This window comes from Nipponia nippon, unplaced genomic scaffold, assembly GCF_047370975.1.
Source record: "Nipponia nippon isolate SJK-2023a ecotype South Korea unplaced genomic scaffold, ASM4737097v1 scaffold_35, whole genome shotgun sequence".
Taxonomy (NCBI): domain Eukaryota; kingdom Metazoa; phylum Chordata; class Aves; order Pelecaniformes; family Threskiornithidae; genus Nipponia; species Nipponia nippon.
In genome coordinates this window covers 1,824,159-1,843,160 of record NW_028262353.1, presented here as the reverse complement: position 1 = coordinate 1,843,160, position 19,002 = coordinate 1,824,159, and the positions used below count along the sequence as shown (strand labels likewise).

The 19,002-nt window shown below is 49.0% G+C and overlaps 2 protein-coding genes across 4 annotated transcripts; both read left to right on the top strand.

Moving 5' to 3' along the window:
- The first annotated feature begins 129 nt into the window (after positions 1-129).
- Positions 130-17,907, top strand: HOXC5 (homeobox C5). Of its 2 annotated transcripts, none has more exons than XR_015707761.1 (2): positions 130-579; positions 17,688-17,823. XR_015707761.1 is itself a non-coding variant. In XM_009476793.2 (2 exons), exons 1-2 carry the CDS (start codon positions 16,498-16,500, stop codon positions 17,900-17,902), a joined length of 672 nt encoding a protein of 223 aa, XP_009475068.2. In that variant the 3' UTR covers positions 17,903-17,907. The 2 variants fall into 2 exon arrangements, 1 of the variants encoding a protein (XP_009475068.2); XM_009476793.2 differs by lacking the exon at positions 130-579 and adding an exon at positions 16,498-16,954 and having other exon boundaries at positions 17,688-17,907.
- On the top strand, positions 11,573-13,246 carry HOXC6 (homeobox C6). Of its 2 annotated transcripts, none has more exons than XM_087771440.1 (2): positions 11,573-12,180; positions 12,907-13,246. In XM_087771440.1, exons 1-2 carry the CDS (start codon positions 11,781-11,783, stop codon positions 13,215-13,217), a joined length of 711 nt encoding a protein of 236 aa, XP_087627566.1. In that variant the 5' UTR covers positions 11,573-11,780; the 3' UTR covers positions 13,218-13,246. The 2 variants fall into 2 exon arrangements, with proteins under 2 accessions (XP_087627566.1, XP_087627565.1); XM_087771439.1 differs by having other exon boundaries at positions 12,883-13,246.
- Positions 17,908-19,002: the final 1,095 nt, after the last annotated feature.

The window sequence follows — 19,002 nt, the reverse complement described above, 5'->3', positions numbered from 1 at the left end:
GGTAGGATGGTATTTTTCCCCCCCTTAATTATTAGCGTGATGATGAGGATTTTTTTTTTTTTTGGCTTTAAAAAAAAAAAAATCTAGATTTTTTTTTTTTTTTTACCCCCCCCTCCCTCGTCTCCTTGGGGTTGGAATTCTTGGTTGCTTTGGGCATTTTGGCATTAATGAGTTTACTGCTGCGTCTGGTTGCCGCCTCCTATTCCCCACCCCTAGGGGCAAAACGCAATGCATTTCCTTTGCAGGATGCGATGATGAGGGGGCACAAGCAGTTGTAAATACCTTTTTTTTTCCTTTTTTTTTTTTTAAGCCCCCAAAAAAAACCCCACCAACCCCAGAGAGAGACAGATTCCTCCTTCAGCTTCCCCCATCCCTTGCCCAACCAGAGAAGAACTGTTTTGCTTTTGTTTCCATCTTTTTTTTTTTCCCCCCCGTTTTTTTTTTTTTCCCTTTTTTTTTTTTTTTTTTTAATGTTTCTCTGGAGCTGAGCTGCAGCGTCAGTGGATCAGAAAGAGGGAGAGACAGAGAAAAAAGAGAGAGAGAGTGAGAGAGAGGGAGAGGGGGAGACAGGAGCCTCTGGTAAGTGTTCCCTTATTGGTTAAAATGTGTAACTAATGATCCATAGCCCGGGTGTTAAGGATAATGATGCATCGTTGTGCGAGCGAGGGGTGTAGCTTGGATATGAGGGAAAGCAGCTACGGGGCGGCAGAAATGCAGTTAATTCGGGGGAAAGGGAAAAAAAAAAAAAAAAAAAAAAGGGCTTTGCTGGTGCTGATGTCATATTCGGGGTGCGGGGAGGCAGGTCGGGGGGCGCCGGGGGATGGGGAGGGGGGTGGGGGCGCGTTGGAGGGAGAGGGGAGGAAGGAAAAAAAAAAAATGCGTAGAGATGGAAAAATTAATCCTAACTTTTCCTTAAAAAAAAAAAAAAAAAAAGAAAGGGGGGGGAGCGCATGCGCGGAGGGGCCGGCCCGGCGCAGCCCGGGTGGGGCGGCCAAGGCTGCCGGGAGTGCCATATTTAATGAGCTGCGCTCTTAATTGTGCGCGCAAGGCCCGGCCTTGCACGCCCATTCCCCCCCCCCGCCCCCCGCCGCGGCCTGCGCCTCTTCCGCGGGGCTGCGCGCTCCGCGCGCGGGGCAGGAATTAATATTAAGCGCGAGCTGATTAACAATCCACTCTTTGCATCCCGCGGGCTCCTCCGTTTCTTCGCTTTTTTGCAGCCGGGCGGGTGTAAAGTTGTCCGGAAAAGGGGTTTTCCTTGAGTTTTATGGAATTTTATTGAATTCTGTTGCATTTCATGGGATTTTATCGAATGGGATGGGATTTTCCCCCCTGGGAAAGGAGCGGTCGAAGCGAGCTCCGTGTCGTAAAAAATAACAACAGTGATAACTTTCAGGAGCGCCCGGGTTTTCCTGCGAAGTGGTTAACGCGGCGTTGGCTTTTCTATTTTATTTGCATGCGAGTCCCTCCCCTTTCCCTTCTTTTTATTATTATTTCCCCCCCCCCTCCCCTTTCTTTCTTTCCTCCAGCAACTTTAATTCAGGTTTAACGGGTGAGATTTAAAGCGTGACCCTTCCCCCGCTAACCTCCCCATCTACCTATCCATCCACCTACCTCCCCACCTTCCCATCCATCATCCAATCTTATCTATCTCCCTGGATATACCGCTGCCGCCTAAAGAGAGAGAGAGAGATATATATAATGTAGTCACTTCATTTCCTCTCGAGGTTGTATTTTTTTTTTTTCCTTTCTTGAGAAACCCTCTGTTTTCAAAAAATAAGATGGTAAAAATAATAATGATGATGATAAGGAGCGGGTGTGCGAGCAGGGGTTTGCTGCCGGTGCCAGCCTGTGCACGTATCGAGCTGGATGTATACATATATAGGGGCGGACATTAAATAAACCCTGTGGGGGAGGGGTGGCGGAGGCAATTTTCTGGCTTATTATAAGCGATTTTGGGGGTGCCCCAGTGTGGGGCCGGGTGCGGGAGGGGGGATTGGGGGGAGCTGGAGGCGGGGGGGGGGGGTGTCCTCACTTTCTGCTTTGCTGCTGTTGTTGTTGTTGTTGTTGTTGTTTTCTGGTGGTTTTTAAATAAACATGGCCTCCTCGCTTCTAATTTCCAGCCTGCGCTGGCGGGGGTTCGTTGGCGACAGCGGTGGGTGAAGTTTGGGGGGCTCTGGAGTGTTAAATTAAATTTGGGGGGGGGGAAAGGTGGGGGAAGGGAACAAAAAAAAAAAAAAGCCAAGTTTCCAAAGTTGGCTTCCCTTTTCTTTTGAGAAATCTGGTAAATCCTTGCGCCTGCCTTTGGGGCTGGGAATTATCGGCTGAACAAAACCCAGCGCTGCCGTTCCCCTTCCCCTGCCAAGGGGGAATTTTTATCCCGGCTTTGCAGCGCCTTGCCTTTGAGGCAACACCCCGTTCCCCCCTTTATTTTTATTTTTCGAGCACGAAATAAATAGAGGGGTCGGGGATGGGATGCGGGGGCGGGGGGGAAGAGGGAAAGAGGGGTTTGCGTTCGTTTTGTTCGCTGGGAAAATCCCGTTGTGTGGAGGCTCTGCCTGTACCGCGGCTAGTCGTAAAGACATTTTATGAGCAAACAATGAGTGTTTATTGGAACCACATGATTACAGAAATGGGATCTTTTATTGTTTTCAGACTGAAATCCGTCTGCTCCCCCTCCCCGGCCCCGCTCCCATCGGCGCGGGGTGCTCCCCCCGCCGCCGGGCCTGCAGCCCCCCGAAACCGCTCCCCAACACATGGATTTTCTCCTTTCCCTTGACGTAGTCTCATCCTTCAGACGCTCGCAATGCTGAGAAACATTTTTAGGATGTAGAGCTGGAATAACGGGATGATTTACACTCTCCGAGATGGTTGTGTGGTGGTTGTTTTGGTTGGTTTTGTTTTTTTTTTTTTTTTTAATCCCGGTCTAAACCAGAGGAAATAAATCGCTGCTTGTTTCAGTAACATCAGGGATTATAGGAAAATTGCCACGTGTTATTGACATGGACTTTCAGGAAATAATAGATTTTCTTCGACAGATGTAGTCGGTGGAGAGGAAAAAAAAAAATTAAACCAGGATGCTACGGATATTTTTTAAATGGGAATTCCGCTGTCCCAAATGGTTCCTAATTTATTTATAGGGGCGCTTTATTCCGAGGTGTTGAGTACGAGCCTATTCGCGGCTGGAGGACGTAAATACGATCTGTGCAACGAGGGGAATTTAAGTTGGACTGGAAAACGTGGAGGTTTCGCACACGCAGCCCCGGCCCCCGCATCCCCCCCCCCGGTCACCGCATCCCCCCCCCCGGCCCCCCCATCCCCCCCCCGGCCCCGCGCTCAGCTCGGCTCCTCCGAAAGCCTCTTAGGGGCAAATATCTGTAAATAAGGGCACGACCGTGTGGGTGGTTTGTGATGCCAAATCCGCCGTGGCGTAAGAGCCTGGAAAAACCTGTAACTACAAAGAAATGATTAGAAAGAAGCGATTTCCCAACTTGTTATGTGAAGGAATTTCGGTTTGGGGAACGAATTAACCAAACCCACCAGAAATAATATATGAGAGAGATATATATACACAAATATATGTATAGGAAACCGCCACCGGCGTTAGGTGCGAGCGGTGAACGTGGTGATGCTCAGATCGGGTTGCGATCGGGGTCCGTATCTTTGTGGTTCTTTCCCCAATAAATGCGATTTTTGGGGGGCTGTATTTCTACCCGGAGCCTGGTGCAGCAAAGGGGTTTGGTTTGGGGTTGGTGGGTTGGTGGTTTGTTTTGGGTTTTTTTTTTTTTCCGAGAGAGAAATTTGCGGAGCTCGGCATGTGGAAGGGAAGAAAAGGCGAGGGAAGATAAAAAAATTAGTCATAGAGGGGGAAATACACTTTGGGAAGAGATGATGCGTAACATTGGGGGATCAAGGATTTTATTTTTGGAGGAGATAGCTGGAGATCTTATTACTGTTGTTGGCGGGGATTTAATCCCTGCAGCTCGCCCTCTCCGGAAAAAAAAAAAAAGGAGAAAAAGGGGAGAGAAAAAAAAAAAAAGGGATTTTCAGATGTTTGAGGTCAGGGCTATAAAAAAAATTAAAATTAAAAAAATAAGGCCTTTCCCCATCGGATTTGGGGCGGCAGCGGGGAGCTGAAGTGTGGGCTCGGGATTTGGGAGGAAAAGCGAGGAAACCGGGGCAGAAGCACCCCAAAATTTGAAGAGGGCGATTTTTTGGGGGGGCGGGGGGGGGGGGAGCGGCGTGACCTCCAGCCTGGGAGGGGGAGGAAGATGCTGGGGAGGAGGAAGGCGAAAAGCGGCCCCGTCTCCCCCCCCCCCCCGCTTCATTCCCAGACACAAACACAATAAAAGGCCGAAATCCCCGAAATTGCGGGTGTCTGGACGCAGTCTGCAGGGGACAGGCTGCTCGGGTCGCCTTTGTCGCATGGGGACACACCTTGCTGTAAAAGCCTTTGTCCCCAGACTAAAGACCCCGCGTTTCAATGGGGGGCGGAGAGGGGGGGAAATAAAAGGGGGGGGCAGAGAGAGAGACCGGGAGCAAGGCGGAAAAAAAGGAAAAAACCACTAAAAACCAACTGAAAAAAGAACCCTCCCCCCTAAAACCAGCCGGCAGACGGGATCCGAGGGGTGCGGGGGGCCGGGGGTTTGTCCCACAGGTGGGGCCCCCCCGTCCCCTTCGCCCCCCCCCCCCCCCACCTTGGAGTGTTTAAATTTCTGCCCGTTTTTGTTTACTTGTTTTGTATACTGCCACCAAGTGACAGAAACTTGCAATTTTTTGCAATTTGGTGCCTTTCCCCCCCCCCCGTTTGTGTGTGTAATTGCGGGGGGGGGCGGTTAAAGGGTGGGGTGGGAGACAGGGGGTGAGGAGGGAACCCCCCCCCCCACCCCCTCCTGGGCTGGGAGAGGGGGCAAAGCCCCGCAAACCCCTTCCCCTGCCCGGGCAAACGGCACTTGGCGACGAAGTTTCGGCACCGTGGCGACTGCGGCGCGGCCCCGGCCCCCCCCGGCCGCAAACGTCCCCAGGTGCCCCCAGCCCCCGGGGCTCCGCGCCGCCGTTTTCTGCCCATTCCGGGCGGTTTGGGGGCTGCTTTTTTTTAAAATTCCTTTCGTTCCGTGTTACCGGGGTTTCAATCATCCCGATGTACGTGAACTCATAAAAATAGATAAGGCATGTCAACTCGGGAACGGTATTTTCCCCCTGAAAATATGAGTGTATTTAAGCAAATCCTGAAATATTAAATTGTTGCTCGATTAAAGACGATGTAAATGTATAAATTCAACAAAGTGCTCAAGAGGTTGTCTCCAAATATATAGTTTAATTCTGCCTAAGTGATCGCCTCTAAAAAAAACATCATTAAGGCAACTATTATTGTTTCCTGAATTATTTTTTTTTTCCGAGCCACCTATGATTAAATTTCTGCCTTCAGATCTGCAAAGAATAAAGGATAAAACCGCCTATAGTTAATGACAACAATTTTTCACTCCTGAGTTATCCTTGCAGAACGTAATAACATCCCACTCCTTTTTATTTTTAATCTCGACACCCAGCAGAAGTAATTGCACCTCTGCATATCTGCACGTATAGATGTGCCTATAGGTACACGCGCGTGTGCCGCGAAATGTCGCCTTTGAGAGTGTTACGCCACGAAGCCTCGTCCGTGGCGGGTGTGACGTCATGAGCGCCACTGGCTTTTTTTCGCCTCTTTTAATTTTAGGGATTTGAGGGAACATTTCCACTCCATCATGAAAAGAGACCCGAATTAAAAATATATATATATATATTAAGAGCTAGAAGGCACATTCCTTCTTTCCCCCCCCCCGGGAAAGTTGCTACCTGCTACCTGAGCAGGTTTGACCCCGGTTTTGGGGCAAAAAAAGGTCTTTTCCCGGATCCGATGGCGTTAACCCCCCCGTTTGCCCCCCACTTGCGGCCCGGGAGCCACCGGGAACCTCTCGGCAGCCGCAGACACCTCCCCACAAACAAAGCACCGCTCCGCGATCGCACAGCCCCTAAAATATTAAGGATTATTTTCTTTTTCTCGCTTTTTTGGGGAGTTCCCCTTCCTAGCGCCGACCGGATTTATTCAGAAGCGCCTTTGAGCGGCAAATTAAATTAAATTGAGGCGGTGTGGCGGGGAGGGGGGTTCTCCCCCTGCGTTTTTCGCTGCTCTTAACTTTTTTGCAACGTGGTTACTTGGTAATTTAAGACCCAGCGAAGTCCCGTTTCCGCGGGGAGATTTCGGTGCTGCCTTCTTTTGTTGGGCTGAGATTCGCCAATAAATCTGGGAAGGAGAAAAATAATGAAATAAATCACCCCCCCCACCACCACCACCACCCCTTAAAAAGAATATTTGAGAATTAAAAACCTCCTCCCGTCGCGATACCAACGCGGGGAAAAATCTAAATAAACGCCTGGAAGGGCCAGGAAGCGCTTTCCAGCCTCGGCAGGGAAGAGGGATACACTTCAGAAGTAGGAACAGATTAATTTCTCTTCCCCACACACCTCCCTCTTTCCTGGTTAGCAGACATGTGTTTTGACAATTGCCAGAATTCGCCTTTTTTTTTTTTTTTTTCTCCCCCCCCCCCTTTTTTTTTTTTTACCTTCCAACCCCTGGAAATGTCTGCGGCGCCTGAGAGGTTTTGCAAGCGAGAAAACCCCCTTTTCCCCCCCATTATTATTATTATTATTATATATATTTTTTTTCGCGCTGAGCGTTGCAACTTGAAGGGAGTCGCCCTGAACTTTTGGTGCACTTTCCTAAAGCAGCTCTGAGACGAAAATAAAGGCAACAAGAACACGTTTAAGGCCATTTCCCTTTACCACGGGGGGGGGGGCGGGGGGGGAAGAAGGAAAAAAAAGAAAAAATCAACGGGAAAAAGCACAGAAATGACTCGTCTGGGCAACTCTGCGGGCGAGGCGCGGGGTGGTGAATGCTCCTCTTTATCCACCTAGGGCGAAAGAAAAGGGGCTTGCGGAGGTTTGCGTTTTTAAAAAAAAAAATAGCAGAAACGGTGCTGGTTGTATTTTTTTTTCCAGCCCTTCTTCTTGGGGAGGTATGGGGGGGGGGGAAACGGGTGTTTTCGCTAATGCTGGCTTTGTGCATCTTGGTGCAGAAAATGCCTTTGAATTAGCCAAGAAAGCTCCCGAATAGGCCACCCTCTCCCAAACGCGGTGTCTGCAGCGCCGGAATAAAAACTTTAAATAGCCTAGGAAGCTCCGCAGAGAAGTAGTGAGGGGAAGGAGAGAGTTCATCTCCTTTTTTTTTTTTTTTTTTTTTTTTTTTAATTAAGAGCTGCCCAGACTCTGACTCCGAGGTTGTAATTACAGAGAATAGAGACGGCTCCAAAACAATGCGAGCCATTTCAGGCGGGGGGAGAGGTAAATAAACCTCCCCAGAAACCTCCACCAGTTTGTTGCTGTTATCCTCTTGCCCCTTTTTTTTTGGGGGGGGGGGGTGCTGTTATCCCTCTTTTATTTATTTTCTTCTTTTTTTTTTTTTTTTTTAAGCGTTATTTACAGCAAAAGCAATATTTGACTAGGAAAACCCTGTTGTAAAGAGCAGGAATAAATTCCCAGCGAAAGACCCAAATAAATAATTAGGACTCACGTGTGCCATAAATGTCAAGTTAAAAAAAAAAAAAAAAAAAAAAAAGGCGAAGGGGAGGGGGGGAGGCAGAGATCCCCGATACAAGGTGAAATCAGTTTAAATAAAAAGGCTTTTAATGGCATCACTTGTATTTACCTCCAAGAGCTTGGAGGGCTGAAGCAGCCGGGAGCGCGCAGGCTCACGGGCAGAAGCCGTGGGTGTGCGCGGGTGTGCGCCTGCCTTGCACACGCGTAGGTGCGGGCATTTGGGGGCGGGGGGGGATTCAGGGTGCCCCCCCCTTAGTGCAGCCCAAAAGAGCCGTTTTCCCAGCAGTGTATAGAAACCCACCCTCACCTTGCTTGAAGAATTTTAATTTTTAAGGGGGGGGGGGGCACATGGTGGCTCCGTGCCCCGAGCGGGCGGGCACCTCCCGACCACGCCAGGCGGGGGGGGACCCCATCTCTTACCCCACGCCGGGATTAGCCCCCAGTGGGCACCGTGGCTGGGAAAAAAAGAGCAACACCCCCCCCCCCCAAAGGAAAAAAGCCGCGGGGCCGGGCAGCAGCTCCCTGCCAGGAGCGGGGGCTGCAGGCGGCCCAGGGAGGGGGCGCGGGGGGGACACCCCGACTTGGATTGGTTTCCTTCCAGTAATTACTGAGGGATAGAAAACACATGTGTTGGGATTGCATTTTTTTTTTTTTGTAAGCCTTTTTTTTCGCCCTAAATCAGTTCATCAATTCGCTAATTATAGCTGGGAGGGGGGAGGAAATCTCCCGACACATTTTTTTTTTCTTTCTATTTTTTTTTTTTATTTTTCCCCCCCTCTCTGTGTGAGCATCAGTGGGGGGAGAGAAAAAAAAAAGGGGGGGGGGAAAATATGGCTTATGAGTGGTGAATGTTATTTCAGATTTCTATGGGCGCTTTTCTTTTCTGGGAACAAAGAGCAACTCCTATTAAAGAGCTACTCGAAGACTTGTACATATTTCTACTGCTGTGTAGCACTTTTAATAAAACATCTGTTCTTGCTTCTGCTGATGAGTTTACATAATTGTTTGCAGACCAATTTAACCAGAAAGCGCCCCACATATTCCCTCTACATGTTTTCATGGGGGAAAAAATAAATACCTTTTTGGTAGTGACATATCTTGATGAAATACTTTCGAGAAATCCCCAAACTGCTAGAAAATATCAATGGGGGGAAAAAAAAATATCCAGTGCATTCAAAACGTGAGGCTGAGGAATTGCAATGAGTAAAACACACTTTAATGATGCCTCATTTGGATTTGCAGCAGCTTTTGGGGTGGTTGTGCTCTATTTTTTTTTTCACCCCCTCCCCTTTCTCTGCCTTTTCTCCCCAGAAACCTGATTTTTAACGTGGGGAGAGGATTCTATTTTAAGTTTCTTTACGGCAGCTGGTTTCTGTTCACTATAAATCGACCAGACTTTTAAGACTTGCCCTCTGTTTAGAGAAGTAATAAAACACTTAACTTTCTCGACTCCTAGTCACACGGTTATCACACAGGTCTCCGATACAACAGCCCCCGAGCACCTATACAAAAAACAAAAAAAAAGGGGGGGGGGAAGCAAAAAAAGGATAAAAAAAATAAAAATAATAATTCCAAAGGAAAAATAAAAGCCCAGAAGGAGCCCTTCCAGAAACTCCTCCAAAGTTTGGCAAGGTTGGCGTGGGTATAAATGCCCTTCCCTAGGTGCCGCTCCCCACGCCAATCTGCCCTAGCAGAGGTCCAACCCATCCAGCTGTAGCTACTTTTAATTTCCTCGCCAAATTACAGCGGGCTGTAAGCAATACATAAGGTAAGACAACACGCCAATAACTGCAAAGCCCTCGTTCATCCATCTCTCCCTCCAGTCCATTCGGGGGACCTTCGCAGCAATTTAATATCTGGAAGCAGCGTGCGTGGTCAGTGGTGGTTTCCAAAGTAACCCTGCCCTGAAAGGACTGGGGTTCAGGGAAGATGTGCCCATGGCTAACCCTATTTGCAACACAGCCCTGGCTCTCCAGATCTGCCCAGCTGGGAGTGCCTCTGGCTGGGGCTTTAACAGCTCGGCAGAAGGCGGAAAAAAAATAAATTAATACTAATACCCCCAGTAATCGCCTTGCTTTCCTAGTTTCTGTATTTTCGCCTCTTTCTTTGATGCCAGAAATCCCCGGGCAGGCTCTGGGGAAAGGGGAGAGGGAGGAAAGGGAAACGAAAAGCAACTGAAGTTCGCTTTTTGGGGGGGAAAGCGCCTGCAAACCTCCCCTAGGTAGGGGGGTCCCCGCCTGCGCCAGCCCGGCTGCGAGGGGGGCAGCCCTAGGTGGGAGCCAGCCTGCGCTCCCACCCAGGTCCCTCTGCTAGAGAAGATGGTGCACACTTCCAGCCATCTCCTTTTTGGTTAGAAACTTTATTTTTTCCCCTAGTGACACTCAGGGGAAGCCTTAACGTTATAGAAGATGAATACACGAGCTTTTTTTTTTCAGTTGTAGTCTCGTTTATGGTTTTATTGCTACCATTGATTACTTTGCTTTGTTACACAGAGGAAAAAGAGCATAAAATCCGTTGGCATCCGGGTTCCTGTTATAGCTGGGGAAAAAATATACCCCCCCCCCCCAGCCCTTCTTTGTCAGCTAAAATCTTTTAGGGATACATCGCTAAAAAAGCACTGGAGCCCCTTGGTTGAGGGCAAGACAAACAAATACTCTCAGTTTTGAATTTGGGCGTGCACCCACAAACCTTCCTCTCCCCAGCCCCCCGCACCCTCACGTTTAAAATAAAAACGTGGACACGATGGAGGTTTAAAAAAAAAAACCAACACAACCCAGAGGAGGCCAGGGTTTCCCTGCCATAATTGAATTTTTAAATAGCAAGCCACCAGAATGATAAAGATACCTCGCAATATTTACAGATCAGCAGGTATGTTTTACATTTAAGGGGCAATTTATGGCTCTAGATTGAAATTAAAATTAGATTAGCTGTCTTCATTTCAATTAGTTCTAGGTGCAATCTACCCAGAGAAGATAGAATATAATCCCCCCTTTCATCTAACTAAATATTTGCAATAGAAGTTTCCCAATCACTTGCAAATATCTGCAACTATAAATTGCTGCAAACACAAACACGAGGTTGCGTCCCCAGCCCAGGCTCCCCATTGCTCTCCCTTCCACACAGAAATCCTCTTTCTTTCTTTCTTCCTTCCTTTTTTTTTTTTTTTTTTTTGCTGTTGGTGTAGTTGTTGTTGCAAATGTAAATATCCTCCAGCCTGGAAAATGAGCAGGGAAACGTTGGAGGGGAGAAATGTCAAAGTGGAGGAGAAATCTAACTTCCAGGCTAACGTGAGTTCGCAAGGTTGGGTCTTGCTTTTTGGGATGTCTTTTTTTTTTTTCCTCCCCTCCCCAAGACATACTTTGGGAAGGCTCTGAACCACGTTATCAATTCAGAAGTCGCCATGTTTTCCCCCCTCTCTTTATGTAATATTTTCTCATCAGGAACGCAACCATTTGATTCCATAATATTGACCAATGCTACAGGAGAACAAGAAGAAGGGGAAAAAAAAAAAAAAAAAGGAGGGTAATTTATGGCTTAATATTCTGTGGACATCTGAGATTTATTACTGTGAATTCTGAGCTATTTTATTACAAGATATTAAGCAAACATTTCTTTAAAAAAAAAAAACCAAAACCCAAACAAACCAAAACACGAGCAACATAATGCACAGACACACGGACGGTGCTTCCAAACCTCAGCGCCCATTAGCAGAAAAGGGGGGTGAGGGGGGCGAGGGGGGGAAAGGAAAAGTTAAGCCTGGCTTAAGAAATTTGGGCCCCCCCCCCCACCGGTCCGGCCCAGCCCCCCCCCCGCCCCCCCGCAGGACCCCCAGCCCCGGCTCCGGCAGCGCTCCCCTCCCCACCGCAGCCTCCCCAGCCCCCGGCAGCCCGGGGGTGCCGGGGGGGGGTTTTGGGGGTGCAGGACTTACTTTCCATGCCCACTTAGTTTCAACTAGGGAATCAACAGAAGCAAAAGCAATTTTTTCCCTTTTTGACACCCGCCTCCCCATTGGCTCCCCCCGGGTCAGCTGACTTTGTCATTTTGTCTGTCCTGGAGCAGAGCCTTCCCTATAACAATCTAGTTCAGACTACAAACTGGAGACAGAAATAAATATTAAAGAAATCACACAGCCAGGTATAGAGGACGATATGAATTCCTATTTTACAAACCCATCTTTATCCTGCCATCTAACCAGTGGCCAAGAGGTGCTTCCCAACGTAGCCCTCAATTCAACTGCCTATGACCCTGTCAGGCATTTTTCTACTTATGGAGCAGCCGTTGCTCAAAACCGGATTTATTCTTCTCCTTTTTATTCACCGCAAGATAATGTTGTGTTTAGCTCCAGCCGAGGACCTTATGACTATGGATCTAATGCTTTTTACCAAGAAAAAGACATGCTTTCTAGCTGCAGGCAAAATTCTATGGGACATAATACACAGACATCAATCGCACAGGATTTTACCAGTGACCAAAACAGGAACACTTCGCAAGAACAAAAAACTAGCATTCAAATATACCCATGGATGCAGCGTATGAACTCCCACAGTGGTAAGTTTTACAGCTCGGAGATATAAATTAAATAAACTGAACCATCTTTACGACCTTCTCCCTAGCAGAACAGGCTGAGCGACTTTTTATGGCCCCATAAAAACAATAATATAGCTCCTTCACAGTTGCAGCTACAGGCCTTTTATTTGTTAAGTTGTTGCAAGCAAATATGGCTTGTTATGCTCTTTCTAATTAAAAGACTTCGAGAGTGTAAAATATCTATAATAAAGTGCAGCGAGCTCTGCTCGGGAGTTAAGCACAAAATATTACCGGGGTAAAAATAAGTTTTAATGACGGGTGCGGGAAGTGCGGCGGTGGCGGCTTCCCCGCACGAAGAGGGGCCGGGGGAAGCTCCCACTTCCCCCCCCCCCCCTTTCCCGGCTCCCCCAAATCCTCCAATTGGCAGAAATAATGTGGGAAAGAGAAGTGGGGGGGCGGGGGGGCGGGAGCAGCAGCCCGGGAGAAAATGACCCGGGAGAAAACGCTGCGCGCACAGGGTTAATTTAAGCCCCCCCCAAAAAAAAATTAGAGATATTTGATTTTTTTTTTCCCGGGGAGGGGGGTGCTGGGGAGGGGGCAGGCGGGGGGGGGGGGGGGAGGAGGAGCGGGGCGGGCGCGGGGTTGCGCGGGGGCGGAGGGGTTGCGCGGGTGCGGATGTCGGGTCCCCCCCCTTCCGCGTTCTGCCGGGCTGACGATTTTTAGTCTGTTTTGTCTCGGCATCCCTAGGAGTGGGCTACGGGGCCGACCGCCGGCGGGGCCGCCAGATTTATTCCCGTTATCAAACCCTGGAGCTGGAAAAGGAATTTCACTTCAACCGGTACCTGACCCGGCGGAGGCGGATCGAGATCGCCAACGCTCTTTGCCTGACGGAACGACAGATTAAAATCTGGTTCCAAAACCGAAGGATGAAATGGAAAAAAGAAAGTAATTTGAGTTCGACCCTCTCCGGAGCGGGGGGGGGGGCCGCCGCCGCCGCCGACAGCTTGGCCAAGGAGGAGAAGCGAGAAGAGACAGAGGAGGAGAAGCAGAAGGAGTGAAAAAGTGACAGCTCGGCGGCAGGACCCCCCCCGGCCCCCCCCCCCACCCCCTATTTATCACTGGCACAATGTTTGGCTACGTTAAAAAAAAAAAAAAAATCGGGGGGGGGAATTGCAAAAAAAAAAAAAAAGGTCTAATGTGGAAATGTGGACGCCCCCTCCCCAGCGCTACACAGCCCCCCCGCTCTCCCCAGTGCCCCCCCCCCCCCCCATCGCCTATTTATCTGACTCGGGATGAGACTCTTTCAAGCCGCACACTCCTCCCCACCCCCCTTCTCCCATTTCCCCCCCCCCAAACTGGGCACCCCCTCCGCTGAGCCGGGCCGGCTCTGCCCGGCCGCTGCCCCCCGCCACAGCAGCTCGTCCTCCCCGCTGCAAAATCCGATTTCCCTGAGAAAGCTCCTTCCACCTAAATGTAGCCTTTCCAAGAGCATCCTCCTCGTATTTAAGCAGATACCTGGGCTCATCACTGCATACTACAAACTGTGACAGTTTCTGTGTGAATATTTTTAACTGTGTTTGTGGTACCTGTATTTATATTTATGTTTAGCACTGTAATGTTCCACAGTATAAAGTGAATGGAGTTCTATAGCAGTAGAAAAGGAAAAAAAAAGGAAAAAAAAAAAAAAAGCCTTGTGTTACACCCTCTCATGTATAAAGGTCATGTCCAGAGGACTATGTTGAGTATTTAATAAAAACTGAATATTATTTTTAAAGTTTATAGAATGGCCTCTGAGCGTCAGTTGAAACCTTTCGTGTTGATAACAGCCTGTTAGAAAGTTCACTTATCTTCTGTGTGTTGTTCCTGAAAATCAGCTCCCTCTCTCCTTTTTCTCCCTCCTTCGTACCTCTCTCGTTCAAGAGTATTCCAAAAAAAAAAAAAAAAAAAAGGGGGGGGGGAAATTACATTTTGCTTTGTCTCCTTGAATTAGTCTTGTTACTGTATTGTTCGGTGGCATCAGGAATCTATGCCATACCTCTCGCTTCATGATTAAAAATGGATTTCCAAAGTTCAAAACAGTATATATTTCTTATTGCACCCTCCTCAGTCAAACACCAGGTCAAAGGTTCTGCTTCTTTTTATTATTATTTTGATTTAATTTGAGCTCTGCACAGCTGAGAATCCCCCAGCTCGGCGGAAGGACCCACTCCCCCCCCCCCCCCCCGACTTATTTCGACCCAATAAACCTTTCCAGGGAGGGGGGGAGCCACTTTTATCCAGCAACTCATCCTTAGGAGGACGGAAATTGTGGATATAACGCTGGGAAAGAAACCCTGCTGCTGTGGATCGCAGGCTCGGATAACCCCTTGCGAAGGCTGGATAAAAAACCTGCTTTTTTCTCGCCTCTTTGTCACTGCTCTGATATTTGCTGGGCTGTTCAGTAGGTAGCACTTAGCCAGGGATGATATTTCCCTGGCAGCAGCTTAGTCCCCTTCAAGTTGTTGGTTTGGTTTTTTTTATGAAACAACCAGGATTTGATGTTAAATGACCACAACCAGGAGGAAAAAAAAAAGAAAAAAAGGGGGAAAAAAAAAAAAAGCGGCAGCCTGGGGAGGTTTTCTCAGCCCATCCTTTGCTCGTCTCCAGCCTGGAATGTGCAGGCGATTTTTACAAGGCGCAGGAAAGACGACCAAAAAAAAAAAAAAAAAATAAAAATCGCTCTTAAAACGAAAGAAAACAAGCAAACAGCACCAACAACCAGGAGCCAAGAGCGTTTTGCAAGAGGGTAACGACCTGGCCGGGGAGCAGGAGGCTCCCTGGGTGGAAACCGGTCTGAATCCCCCCCCCCAAAATAAAAAGGATAAAAAAAAAAACCCCAAACCTATATCCACAACCACACATCTATAATTCAGCGCCCGTGGAGGGAAGGCAGGCGATGCCTAACCCCCAGCGCATTCAGGGCTTTCTCTGGCTGCTGAATGGCGAAGGAGCAGCGAGGAGCCGCGCTCAGGTCTGCGAGGCAGAGCCCGCAGCGCCCGGGGGGGCCCCGCGCTGCCCCCCGCCCCCGCTCCGCGCCAGAAGGGAGGGCTGCAAATTCAGATTGGAAGGTATTTATTTCCCCTTCGCCGTGCCCTTTGAAGAGAGGGGCTGGTTTCTCCAGCAGACAAGGAAGATCCAGGCTTCTGCCAGCAATAAATTGCCAAAGGGGGGGTGTGTGTGTGGGGGGGAAGGTAACAGGAATGTAAACTTTGGCGCATTGGAGGAGCTTATATGCGAGGAGCAGCCCCTGCAGAACGCTCGGGAGCTTCCCCGGCCGCCGCCGCTCCCCAAAAGCCGGGAAAGCAACGCGGGGAAATGTTCTTCCTTCCACCTACCCGGCAAAACCTTCGTGCAATTAAAAACAAAAAAAATTAAAAAAAAAAAAAAAAAGAAAAAAGAAATTAAAAGTGATGCGGAGGTAACGCGCTGCTGCGAGCTTCCCCTCCTGGTTGCACCCACCGAAAAGAGAGAAAAAACCCAACCAACCAAGCAACCAGGGCTTTTTTCCCTCTACCCGCGCAACTGCGATTTTGGCACGGAAGAAATAAAGCACGCAACAAGGCGCGCAAGAGGAGAAAGGAAAGAAAAAGCATTTTGAAAATCGCGGAGCTCGGGCGCAGCCTGCGCGCTGCTCCCCCCCCCCCCCCCCTCCCCATCCCCATCCTCCCCATCCCTCCCTCCGCGGGGGCGGCGCGGTGCGCGGGGGGGCGCGGAGCGGCGGTTGCGCTGCCGCGGAGCAGCGCTAGGTGCCGCTGCCGTCCGCGCTCCGCCCGCGCTCCCCCGCGCACCCCCGGCGCCTTCCGCGGGCGCCCATCAATAACCCGCCCCGGGGTCATCAAGGCAAATTGATGAGTGGCCGGCGCCGTCACGTGACGCCACTTAAATATCCCATATTTGGGCAGCGCGTATAGGGGGAAAAAGAAAGAAGAATCCCCACCTATAAATTCTGCACTTTAGGAGGAACAAAACGCGCCCCCCCACCCCTGAACTTCAAAGGGCCACAAATCACCCTAATCAAAGCGGTTGCAAAAAAAAAAAAAAAAAAAAAAAAAAAGGAAAAAAAGGAAGAAAAACAGAGGGGGAAAAAAAAGAAGAAAAAAGAGGGGGAAAAAAGAAGAAAAAAAGAGGGGGGAAGAAGAAAAAAGGGGGGAAGAAGAAAAAAGAGGGGAGAAAAAGAAGAAAAAAAGGGGGGGAAGAAGAAAAAAAGAGGAAAAAACGAGGGGAAAAAGATCCCCCTCCCCAAATTTTCTTCTCCCCCCCCTTTTTTTATTTTCTCTTTTTTTCCTCCCCTCCTCCGCCATGAGTTCTTACGTCGCCAATTCGTTCTATAAGCAAAGTCCCCCCGTTCCTGCCTATGCCATGCAAAGTTATGGAAATTATGGAAGTGTGCCTGAGGTTCAGTCACCCAGGTACCGCTACAGTGGCTTGGATCTAAGCATCACACTCCCCTCCTCCGGGGCTGCCACCTCCCTGAGCGGCTTGGACATGTCTGCAGCCCCCCGAGCTAACCCCGAGCGACCTTCCTGCACGGTCATGGGTTCTTCAGGGCATCCTTTAGCCAGAGACGATCAAGCATCCCTAAATCCCGGGATTTACAGTCAGAAGAGTGCTAACACGACGCTGGAGGAGAGATCTAAGAGCTCGGGTGAAATCAAAGCTGAGCCCGTGCAAACAGCACAACAAGGAGGACCACAACTGCAGCAGCAACAACCTCCACAAATTTACCCCTGGATGACCAAACTACACATGAGCCATGGTAAAACTTTCACTTCTTGATTTTTGTTTCACAGGATTTTTGCCTTGGGTTTTTATAGGCCATACGGGGCAAATAATAAAAAACCTGAGGTCGTAAATTTTACGACTAAGGCATCAATTGCTCGTAAAACTGTCCACTAAAAGGCTTAGAGGCTATATACGCCCAAATTTATGACAGCATAATTGGATCATAGAAACAAAACGTGTATAAAAGGCAATATTCCATTTTTTTGGGAAGGGGGGGTTAAAAATAACTTGAAATACACATGTTCTTTGAGGGTGAGCTTTCAAAAAAACCGACACCAGCGGCGAAGGTGGAGGGAAAGCGTGGAGAGATTTTCCCCCTCCGCCTTCCCAGGGCTGAAGGGGGGCAAAAAAAGAGACCAGAGCCCCGAGAAAAGCGATTCCCCTCCTTTGTACACTTCCTTATTGTCCGAGAGGAAACAGGTTCACTTCTGGCTCATCTACATGCGTTTGATCTGGGCTTTGGGCAGGGAAGGGGGGGACCTGGGGGGCTGAAGGTGTTGGGGAATTAAGGATTTCAGGCTGCTTCACTCCCTGCGTGCCCACAGCCCCAGCAAACTTCTGTACATTCTAGATTTGTAACCGGGTTTCATCATTACAAAAAAAGAAGAATAAACAAAAATTGAAAATCCATCCAGAATTGCTTTGGCTTTTCATGCGGTGTCTTCCCTTTTATTTTTATTTTTATATATATTTTTTTTTCCCCCCAGAAACGGATGGTAAACGCTCCCGAACCAGCTACACCCGTTACCAAACTCTGGAACTAGAGAAAGAATTTCATTTTAACAGATACCTGACCCGGCGGAGGCGCATTGAGATCGCCAACAACCTCTGCCTGAACGAGAGACAAATCAAAATCTGGTTTCAAAACCGGAGGATGAAGTGGAAGAAAGATTCCAAGTTGAAAAGCAAAGAGGCTCTTTAGGTGGGATCGCAGGAGATGGGGGGGTCCCCGGCTTTTTTTGTTTTTTTCCTTTTTTTTTGGTGGTTGTTTTTTTTGCCTTTTCCATCACTTCGGGTGGAAGCTACCTTGAGGAAACTTTGATTTTTGGGGTGGGGAGGGAGGAAGCTGCTGGCTGGGCTCTGGTCCGTACCCTCACAAATCCCTCAGACAAAGGAGATCTCTTATTAGTATGCAAAAAAAACAAAAAAAAAACAAAAAAAAACCCAAAAAACCAACCCCGCTGTTAGCTTCATGCAAAAATTTAGTGTATCGCTCTCTAGGTTGTTACTAAGTGTCCTAACCTGTGCGCTCTTGGGGGGAAAAATTACCAAGGGGAAAAAAAAACACCAAAAAGGCTTCAAAAAAAAAATCCGCAGGGTGGCTGGGTCGTGTCCTCCCAGCTCTCAGAATCGCAACATTCGGAGGAAAAAGGAAAAAAAGAGCTGGCGAAGAAGGAAAAAAAAAAAGGAAAATAAGGGGGGGAAAGCCCCCCCTCTCCCCCCCCCAGTAAGGTTTGCGGACTCCCAGCCTCGCTCCCCGCTCGCCCCGCTGGAGCAGGGAGCCGCCGGCCCGGCTGCGCGGGGAGCGGCCCGGGAAGATGCTCCGGGCGGCAAGCAAAATATTGCCCCTCCCTGGGGCTCGGCACCCCCGAAAATCCCCTTCCGAAAGCCCGGCGAGGAGCCGGGGGCCCTGGTGTCTGCTTGCGTGTTTGCCTTGGGGCTCGGGTGGCATCATTTTATTATTATTTGCATATAAAAGAAATGAATAGGCTGGGGCGGGGGGGGGGGGGGGGGGACACACGGAGCGGTTTGCGCGGCTCCTCCGAAATCTCCGGGCAGGAAAGTGCAGCATGGGAGGTGGGGGAGGGAGAAATAGCCTCTGGGCTTAATATTATTGTGTATTTATTTGTTGCGTCATTACTGTAGATTTGCTAAATGCTAAGATATATATTAAAAAAAACCAAACAAAAAAAAGCCAAGGCGAACCCCAATTTGTACATCTCTGTCTAAACCCAGTTCATCGCAGGAACTTCTTTTATTTCCCCCCCCCGCCCCGATGCCCTCCGTCTATTTATGAGCTGT